The following is an 11,047-nucleotide window of genomic DNA, read 5'->3' on the forward strand; positions in this document are numbered from 1 at the left end:
CATAGCGTGAAAAGTACTGTAATCATGGACAGGTGATCAAAATCTGGGAGAAGAGAAAACAATTTGATGGTACATATGATACCAGAAGCGTATCGAAAGTCTATTACGCTTCCGATACAGACAGACGTTTACTATTTTGAAGCGCAAACAGGGACTGTTTGCACGTGAAAGGGAATAGTCGCTAGACGTCTACTCGAAGGCTACACGCGAGAAAATATCGGAAATGGAAGTGGATATAGAAGTATAAAAAAACGTACGAAATGAAAGCAAGAGAAACAAATTCGCATTAATCGACTCTCGGATGTTGTAATTTATAATGGTCTGTTCGAAGTCTCATGTCGCATTTTTTTTCCCCATATTTGTCATCATCCCAATATTTTTAATTTGATTACTTATTCGTCGATCGTGCAAAGCCGTCGCTCATCCGAAGAATGACGAAAACATGTGACGTCACCTACGACACAGAGTCGTCGTCGAGGCAGGTCTGTAAATATTCGTGACTTCCGGCATGACAGTCGTGTGACGTGGTACATTTGCAGTCGAAAGTAATAATAATTTGGTAGCAAGTTATGCTGCCAAGATCGTTGTATCCTAAACAAGAGAGATAGTCTGGGTTTTTCAGAAATAAAGCCAGTCAGTAGATCGACTAGTCTTCATTAACCATATGTTTCTAAAAAAAGGTCTAGGTAGAATTCTCTAGATTTGCCCACTACATGTGATGCGGTCATATTTCGTATCTTTTGCTTGTTTGCGGGCTATTTCAGTCACTCATGGTTTATAGTGAGCTTTTTGTTTAATTATCCAATCACATAAGCCAAATTCGAAGTGATTGACGTCCTTAGCTGAATTAACGTGACGTCACAGAGACCATAACAAAAGGAAATCGCTTCATTTTCCGGGAGAGAGAATAGTGCGAAGGGCAACGTCTGAGATTTAAGGGAATTTTCCTTGAGTTTATCGCCGATATTTTGGTAAGTAAAGGGTATTCTGGTAGCATATAGTACTGAGGCTAAGGAAGACATGAACATCTATCGCTAAAGATAGAAACATCCACGTTGGGCGCTGCCAGAAGAGTGAGCCATATTTGTTTGGCTTTTGTTGTCAGCAGTCCGTGATGGCAACCTCAGTCTTTCGAATACAGGCATTCTGAAACGTTCAGTGGTACAATTTTTGGCCGTCTAAAATCGTCTATAGGTTATAGAATTATGCAATAGAAAGTAGAAATGAGTGTTATGTCGGCCCTCCCTTCAGCACGCGTGACTGCGAGGACTCTCTGAATCTGCCAGTCGAACCGAATATTCTTCAAGATCTTTGTTACAGCCTCGCTATTATACACCTGTATTTTCACCAAACCCGATAGATGTGATGTTCTACTACGCGTTTTTAAGTCAACTGACTCAAATTGATACCGTAGTAAACAACCAAGCTTTATTTTCAGCCCACAGGGTTCGCTCTGGCTGAGTCATGGTTGCGTTAGCGCAGCGCGGATGAATCCGGCCTCACGGAACGAAATGAAAGGGAATAAAAACGACAAAAGAAATAAAGGGTATTGAGACTTGAAATTCGTTTTCACTTTCATTCTATTTTGATCTACGGCTTTGAGTTTGAGTTTTACGAGGAGAAGCAAAAATTGACCGAAAATTTTAAGCGTAAAGACAGCCCAGCTTTAGACTGTTTCGTCTCCTCGCTCGCTGTTTCGTAATGTGGTTGGTATTTGTACAGTTTCTACTGTAAAATTGACTCCGTTTGCAGTCTCATTTTGTCGGTTAAACTCCTTGAAGAGGTAAATTTGGCCGTTTTCGTGAGAACAATCGCTGGTTTGGAGAAAAAGGTCTTATTTTATGGCGTCGCGTCATATTCGACCCATGAGAGAGCCGCGAAATTATTAATGTTGAACAAACATGGCGACCATTTGAAGATGTCCTCAGTATGAATTGTCACCTAGTTTTAACTTAGGATCTTTTCAATCGCCAGAATATTGCATTATGAGTTTAAAAGGCAATTTGATTGCTTGAAAACGGCTTGTTGGTGAGTAGGGAAAAAAAGAACATTATTTATTTCCGTGAAGTCCTTGCTCAATTTCGTGATATTTTAGCTTCGACGTCAGTTGTTACATCAAATTTTAAGCGTCAGACTTGATTTCGGTGGATTTGTTCTCAGCTCATGTCGGTAAAGTTGTTCCTCAAGTAAACACTAGCCTTTAGAAAGTTGTACAGTTGTATAACCTTCTGGTAATCGAAATGAGTTCACAATCATTACCGTTATTATTATTTTCTAGATCTCTGCAGGTTTAGATTGTTATAATCGTTCGAACCGCGTAATGTCCATAATCTTTGTGCTTTATACTTGCTTTCAGTATCTAGATAGTCGAGCATGTGGTTTTGCAACCTATGTTACGTTCAGTTGTACCATTAATTTCTCTTTACAACCAGGATTTAGATCCTTTGAAAACAATATTTAGTGTAAGGACGTTCTACCGGTGCAAACGAACTTCAGATTTTGAAATCTTTTCTTGATTGTAAGCTTAAGCTTAACTCAAACCAATCTTATTCAAATCTAGCCATTTCTTGTATTGAAAGTGCTTTTTACAGATGTTTATTGCTAGGTTATGGAGTGATGCAAGATTTTCCTTGTATCGTGTGTTTGAAAAGTGTCAGCAGTTTCTTTGTGACACCACCCTCGTAGTCAAGTTGTAATTTATTTTAGACATTCCGGTCTTATGAAACTCTCCTTACACAACAAAGGATTCTGTATGTCAGATGGAAAACGGTAAAACAACAATTACTAGATTCTCTCATAATAGAGAAATTTTGGTACTTTCTTTTAAAGCATCTTTGTACCCTAGGAAGAGAAAAATCCTTGTAGTTCTAAAGTTCTGCAATTATGTTCAATTATTTCAGTTAAAATAAGCTTACATATCTTAAAATATTATTTTGTTATTATTACTATAGTTGCCTTACTTTCATTTTTGTCTTGACAAGGATATTGATTGGCATGTTTTGGATTTGTTATCTTTACATTACTGTATTCTGTACAACATTTAAGCATAGTTAAAAGGTTCAGGAAAACAGACCTTAAACTAAATAATTTGGTATGATAGCTGTTATTGGTCATCAGTAAAAGTCACTGTGGTAATTTGGAGAATGTTGTACATTATATCAAGTGTTCCAAAGGGAACATTTAGTGAACCCAATTTTTTTTAACCCACAGCCCCTCAGATATGGCATGTAGTGTTTTCTATTTTCCCTTTGTTGTTTTCTTGTTTTTGACTTTTCAACCATATTTTGTGATGGTCTTTGTGCTTATTAACTTAAAGACGTTTGCTTTTCTCAACAGTGTAATGGAAAGAGGTTCAGATGACACTCAGCAACCCTCTTTGTGTCGCATGGGCTGCGGATTCTATGGCAGCTCTTCAAGTGATGGTATGTGTTCCAAGTGCTTCAAAGATGCTTTACGGCGGAAGCAATCTTCACCAACAACCAGTGCAACGGCAACAGTAATGTCGAGTTCCTCCACAGGTTGGTGTAGTAAGAGCAAAATATAATTTATTTCTTTTCATGTGCTTGTGATAAGATTTTGTTATTTAATTTCTAAGGGGAGTCAAAACTATTAGTTTGACACAAACAAAATTTGATCATGATACATAGTACATTTACATGTATATGTATGTGTATTTGTGTGGCATTGCCATTTAAACTTATGTACATGTGTGATATCAAATCAAGGGAATAGATCAGACAACAAAGGACATTTGCATGCTCTTTGCCAACTGCTTTTCATACACCAGTCAGGCAGTTTGTCACCTGCAACTGTTAACTTATCAGAGCTACAGGATTCAGGACAGGATCTAAAGCAGTCAAATTATTTCAGCTGATACACTCATCAAGATGCAACAACAGTAGATGCAAAAGAAAATTATGTTCTCACCTGTCCCTCTGAAGGTTTAGAACATAACATTACATATACAGACATAGAAAGTGTCGAGTTTTTGAGCAAAACTTTTAATGTTCCTAAAAATAAATTCACAAGCCAGTAGTAACAGCTCCCAGGTATTTAAAAATAGAGTAGTGGTAGTCAGGAGCTAACATTGTAACATTGTAAGTTCCCAGGTATGTTGGATGCTAAAATGTTTTATGAAGTGTCCTCAGTTTTCTTGGTGACGCAAATCTCTAAAATACTGTGGTGGCTTCTGTAGCGGGCAGACAGATTGTTAAGGTTAAATCTTTATAGTCTGGGTACAATTTAGGTGAAAATGTTGGCCAGAAATATTGATACAGTTGAACCCTATCATTACAAGATTTAAGTGAAATGAAAGCCCAAATCGTATTTTTCCTGCTATGTTGTAACATGGTATGATGTCATGTTGATGTTCATATTTCAACTCAAACAGTGGAGTTTAAAATAATCTGGGTTAATTTTAGGCTGACGGAAACAGAAATAAGCTCAAAAAAAGCAGTGAGTTTGTACAAAGAAAGAGCCAATGATACAGTAAATGACTGAAAAAATGAGGGCAAATCCAAGGGAAATGGGTTTCGGTTTGAAATTACAGGGAATTCAAAATAACTGAGGGGAAATTAGTGGGGTCCCACTGTAATTTTGTCTGCCAATCTCTCAGGAAAATTCTAAAACAGTTCTCAAATTTGTAGAAATTTCCATAAACATCCTATCAGCAACCATACTAATATCATCTATCATCCAGAAAGTTAGTAATAAACATGTTTATACCAAAGATGTTGTAGGAATGTTTCATTCAATTCATTATCTGCTATTCAAGCTGTTATTTTTGTTTGTAAATGACAGATGAAATCACTCAGTAATACATGTACATGTAGATGGATGTGTTTGGATCAAATTTCAAATGTGTATTTTGCTAGTATGACAATTTTTGTAGGTCAATAAATTTGTTATTTACTACTTTTTTAGGCAATAAATATTTCGTCTATATTAACTATGCAAAATTAAAATGGTATACTGGTCAGTCCTGAGGTTAATTTACACACTGTGGTGTGCCTACGTAAATGAAATGGAAAAATAAAGTAAAATAACAGTATTGAAATGAATTTATTGGTAATAAGATATTTTATTTTTTGTTGACTTGTAGGGCTGACTGAGGAACCATGCACTTCTCATTTGCCCCCAAGTGAGGATATCGCAGGAGCAGAAGTGAGTCCATCATCTTCAGCCAGCAGTGTCTCAGACGAAAATGATAGTTCAAGACAACCAGAGGCCCAAGCTGAAGCAAGCACATCTGAAACCAAGGACAAAGCTAAAACTAAAAGAAATAGATGTTTTATGTGCCGTAAAAAAGTAGGATTAACTGGTAAGTGGTGGATTGGTAATAAACTTAATATGTAAAGCTAACAGTGATAAAACACTTGGCTATTTATCTTAGCTATATATATTTATCAATCAAAGTTGATCAAGGTAACATAACCGTGTGGTGAGATGGCGAAGCTGTCCCTTTGCTCTGATGGAGGGCTAAGGCTTGAATTGTCAACTTCTCAACTTAAGGTTAAACTCAAGGTTAGGCGGTAAATTTACTTTTATCACCTTGCAGAAGATAAATATTTTTGTGTTCACTGGTCAGATCATTCAAACTGCTCAATCAACAGTTTTGTAATTTGCTTCCATCAATCAAAATATCAAATTAGCAGACCTCAGGAAATATGTAGGTTTACTTTAATTGGTTCAAAGGGTGGGGGTTGTGATTGGCAAGTCAGCCAGCCATCGACTGGCCAAGAGAAATCTGCCTGTATTATCAAATAAAAGTAGTCCTTTGACTGCTTTGATAATACAGATAATTGACTGACTGGCTTTTGTTTGGGCCAGAAGAAAATGACCATAATAACAATAACAAGGTGACTATATAATAGGGTGGCTGTTGCTGGGGTTCCACGATACGGGTATAATCACAACTCCAAAATCACCCTTTCTCACCCTTTTAACTTTAAAAATGCTAGCTTTTGTCTGTTGATTTCTTCCTATTGTTCATATTACACTTAGAAACATGTTATTGATAACTGTTTAATTTCTCCTTGTTAGGGTTTGAATGCAGATGTGGAAATGTCTACTGTGGCCTCCACAGATATTCCGATAAACACAACTGCAGCTTTGACTACAAGGCTGATGGCAGGGCCAAGATATCAAAGGACAATCCTGTAGTTGTTGGTTCAAAGATTCAGAAAATTTAAGACTCTAAGAACTTAGTCAGGAATGCTTGGGTAAAACAGTGGATGTCAAGTGAAGTACATGTTATTATCTTTGAAAATAATTATCGTTGTTGTTCAAAAGACAGTCTGTAGATGTACTGGTACTCTAAGTGTAAAAGTCTTGTCTTGTGTTCTGTTTTTCAGTTCTTGTGTGTTAATGATAATCTGGAGTCATCAGCACAAACTTTATGTTGTATATAACAACATGTTAGATGTAAATGTAATGCACTGCCACTTTGCTCAAGCATTCCCTTTTGAATTCCTTGCCTCTGGATAAAGTTTTTTGTGAATCACCCATATTACAGGCTTAATTCAGTCAGGTAATAAATTATGCTCAAGTTAAAATTTTATGTAGGACACAATGTGAAGGTGATGATAATTATTTACAAGTGATTGCTAGCTATTAAGCCCACAGCCCAAGTGTCATAAAGCCTTCTTTGTCTTGCTTGGGTTGGCAATATTACCAACAAGCAGCTAAGAAGAATAAGTAACAGAAGCCTTATATTTCGCTTTGAATTTCTCTGATACTCTTACTGATGTTTCCCACATATGTTCTGTGATACCCCTGCAGCTGCTACACAGTTAATCACATACTTGTCACTAACCAGTCTTCCTGCAAAACTTCTTGCAATTCCACCATGCAAGTTAACATTTTCGGGAGACAGATGCTTTTCCATGCTAATTGGAAGGTGGGAAAGGGAAAACACATGGATTCCACATTCTTATATTTCTGCAGATGCAATTCATGCTTTATTTCCTATACTTTTTGGTGCGTGTCTTTTTCATGCATGTATGGCCTGGGAAGGTTCTTTTTTTTTTGTTCTGTGGAAGAACCTGAAGGGTAAATCATTAGGTGCTTAGAGGATTTTTATATGCATGTAGCTGAATATTCCCATGGAATTTTACTGTCTAGGTCAATATGCTGGTGAAACTTGGAATAGCTGGCAATAAAGCTTGTCATAAGTGATTTTTAGGTTAGAATCCAGAAATGCTGAAATTTGTAGGGACAATGAAACCTGCCTAAGAATCACTTTGGGCAGTCTTAATTCTACATAGACATGTATCTCTTCTTTTGTAATTGATAATTGGATAGATAAATGTAGACCTTTTTTCTCTTTGAAGTTACATTATGTATCTTGAGTATTACATATTCCCCATCACATCTCAACTTACACTTTACTGCTTGTATTTAGGATTAGGCTTAATGGTGCATTCTCATGTATGAACCAGTATAAGTTGTACTGATTTTGAAACAATGTCAACCAGAGGACTTTTTCAGACTCTGGGAAGAGCTGAAAGTGGTTTTGAATTGGCAGCTTGATGAGATACTGTACTCTGATAGGAGCCATCAATTCCAATCAGAACTTTCAATCTTACTAGACTCTACTTGAAATAATTCAAGGTTACATTTCTAGACTCTAAATAGCAAGTGACCACAAGCCATTCCTAAATATTTCAACAAGTTTGTTGTTTGTATAATTTTAATTTCTTTCAGTTTTTACAACCTTAAAATAGCTTTTTGGGTCACATGAAGCATACACTTTAGTGCCAATAATTTTCTAAAAAAAATTAATAATGAGCTGCAAAGTTTGGAAGGTTTGGGTTTAATTTTTTTTTCTCAATTATCATGTGTTTTTCACTGTATTATATTATGAGAAGTAGGAGAAGTCAAACTTTAGCCAAGTTCATACACGAGAATGCCTTGAAATTGGGTGGGGTTGGGTAAAGAAAGCTATTAACACAGATATTAATATTTTGTACAGTACTTAGTATAAAGATAATAAACGCTAACATAACAATGAGAGACCAATTGTATGTACTTTATGTATTACGTGATAACAAGGAAAAGTTCCACGGATAATTTACTTCATTTTGCAATGTATAAATTAAGGCAACTAAGTGTATGTTCGATTGTTTTCAGGAAAATTGCTGTTACGTTTTGGCGTTAGAAAACAGCTATCAGTGTCAAGTGTGTTTTCTTATAGGGTTATGTAATGCAAGTTTTTCCCTGTTGTCAAGGGATTCCATTAATAAATTTCTCATTGCTATATCAGTAGACAAGTGGCTGTTGTTTTTTTACATTTTAACCTATGAAGTTAGTTTATGCCATAGAACATTCTCACAGTAGACATATTGGTGTTCTCAAACAATTGTTTTACCCTTAAGAAGAGAACCTATTTTTCGAAGGAGAGCAATTCTACAATTTGTGAACGTCACTATGGGTAGGATGAGGTAGAATGATGGGCAACACCTAATCATCGCACCGTCCTCAGTCTAATAGTCACAAGTGCCCTTCCCACTCATTCATGACAAAACTTAAAGTATCCTCCAGCATACAGTTTCGTTTCTTTCACATGACGTCATGGCTCTGGGGCGGATACAGGATTTTAGACGAGGGGGTTGGAGATGCGGACCGCCGAACAACGTAGGGTTACAGTATACCTTCAGATCGGCAATTTTCTTCAAATTTGGATTTTTGGTTCAAAGTAATGGTCGAAGAGTAATCTCTAATTTCTGATAACAAAATTGGAAAAAACTTAATATTGGCGGAGAAATGGAGGTTTTACGTTACGGCCGGAAGTAAAAGTTCCCTATTGATTGACAGCCCTATAACGTGTATGCAATCAACCGAGGCTACTTTCGCGGGAATATTACCTATATGGATACCACGAATTGGCTGGCTACTCAGTTGATCAACATTGTTAATCCAAGCATTTTTCGTATCAGGTGTAATTCTATTAAGTTATAAGTAAACATGGACCACGGAAAGCTCCGTTTACCAGTTCGGAAAAAGCGAAGAACGAAGGAAAATACATCAATGAGTGAAAAAGCAAAAGTTGGCCTCGCGGATGAAGCTACGGACGTATCAAAAAAATCGAGTCGAGAAGAGAAAGGTTCTGTAAAATTTGGGAACTCGACAGCCATAACAGCGATGTCTACAGTGACTCTTTTGTTGAGTCCGATACCGATGAATCGTCCAACTCATTGAGATCCATTGGAATATTATCCAGGCACATTTGCTCCGCCGCGCTTTCTTTTGTCTGTTCTCGTCGCCCAACTACTCTAGCGTTCGTATGCTTTTTCGTCTTCCCCATTTTGCCAAACCAGCTTCAAGAAAAACCCAGCGGCAGAAAAATTATCTCTCCGCCTTGAGCGCTTTGCGAAACACAATTTTTTTTTGGAGATTCACGCGTAAATTTGATCGCGAGTTAATAGTAGTAAATTTTCCAAGCGCTGATTGGCTCAGTGATCTGAGAACCCAGTTGAAGGCGTTTGTGGGCGGAGTTTGTTTGCGAAGCAAGAGATTTTTCTTAGCACTGTTTTCTCGAATAAATTTTTTCGCTTGAAGCAGACACTTTAAAGAGTTACAACTCGAAGGGAATTTGTTTGTTTGCCCTCAAATTTGGACGGTAGCTAGATTAACATATGAAAAACAAAAACATGTCTGCGAATTGTTTATTTCGATATATTTTTTCTCCGAGAGCGATTTTGTACGATCACTTCACATTTTTTAAATCCTATTTCAAAAATGTTCAGTAACTTTTTACTGAAATTGAATATGGAAAAACGCAGACACCTTTTTTTAGCGCTTTTTGTCCTGAAACCGAGGGAAAAAATAAATTGGTGAAAAACAAAATTCGCTTTGACTTGTAGCTTCCACAAAGTGATTAGGACGCTTGCATTTAGCGGCCGTGAAAAAATCGGCAATTTATTTTATTTCAAAATTTCTGGTATGGTTTGATAGCCAGCCCTTTGAGCTTTAATTTGATATAGGGGTTTAGGTATCTACAGCTTAAATCGGACGCGCTACATCGCTTGGACGCGAGACACCCCTGAAGGTATACAGTAACCTTAACAACAACAACAACAACCGAAGGCGGTCCCCTGTAGGGGAAGGGGGGGGGGTCCGAGGGCATCCTCTCACTCGAGAGAAAATTTTAAAATTGAAGTCCTCAGAAATGGGATTTCGAGCTTTTTGAGGCCAAGTGTTATATTCTCTTTTTTTTATTTAAGGTGTTCGACCAACCGACTTCCCCCCAGCCACCCATAATCCGCCCCAGTGGCTGCCATGTTGGTTAATTCCTCCTTCGGGAAAAGAGTTCTTAGGTCAAAAATTTCTCATTGATTGGAAACACAAAGTTGCCTATCAAGTCAGCCTCGTCCCCGGAACCCGCGAGTCTTCTGCCAGCGGTGACTGAACGCAGGACGCTCTGAGTTCAAGTCAATCTCGAGCCCAGAATCTCTCTGGCTCCGCGGTCAGGTGAAGAGACTCGGCTCGAGATTGAGTTCAAGTTTAATTACTATTAAACATGCGTAAAGAGAGTAGCTGCTGTGACTATTATTTTCAGATTTTTTTTAGGTTATTTATCTCCCTACCCTCTTTTTACTTTCAATGCCTTGCAGTGACTGGCATCACCCTTTGCAGAACCCCCCACTCCCCCATGTAGATGTAGATGAAGACTACAGCTTGCTCGCTTTTTTTTTTTTTTTTTTTTTTTTTTCTCCCAGAGGTCTCATCGTCTCGGCGCCAACCAAAGGAATCGCGGCCCCTGGAAACAAGATTGCTCTCAAAACGGTGTTCATTCGATCAATACTGGCACGGGGTTGTCACGGAGCACTTTTCTCGATTGCGTGACGATTCAATGGCCAATAGACCAATTTCGATATATTAAAATTTAGCCTAATACAATAGACCTCCGCACGAGGCTCTGGGGAATAAACCCCGCAAACTCTGTGGTTATTCCCCAGAGCCTCGTACTGAGGTCTATTGTTTAAGGCTGAATTTAAATATATATAAATAGGTCTATTCTCTCTATGAGAGGCGCCTGCAGGGAATC

The 11,047-nt window shown here is 37.7% G+C and overlaps 1 protein-coding gene across 1 annotated transcript; it reads left to right on the forward strand.

Annotated features, from left to right (window-relative positions):
- Positions 1–861: 861 nt before the first annotated feature.
- On the forward strand, positions 862–8,259 carry LOC145479372 (AN1-type zinc finger protein 6-like). The gene is made up of 4 exons (XM_081457717.1): positions 862–971; positions 3,337–3,518; positions 5,102–5,320; positions 6,043–8,259. The coding sequence occupies exons 2-4, from the start codon at positions 3,341–3,343 to the stop codon at positions 6,189–6,191; spliced, it is 546 nt and encodes a 181-aa protein (XP_081313843.1). The 5' UTR covers positions 862–971; positions 3,337–3,340; the 3' UTR covers positions 6,192–8,259.
- The last annotated feature ends 2,788 nt before the right edge of the window (positions 8,260–11,047 follow it).

The sequence above is a fragment of the Orbicella franksi genome, chromosome 2 (genome assembly GCF_964199315.1).
Source record: "Orbicella franksi chromosome 2, jaOrbFran1.1, whole genome shotgun sequence".
NCBI classification, from domain to species: Eukaryota; Metazoa; Cnidaria; class Anthozoa; order Scleractinia; family Merulinidae; genus Orbicella; species Orbicella franksi.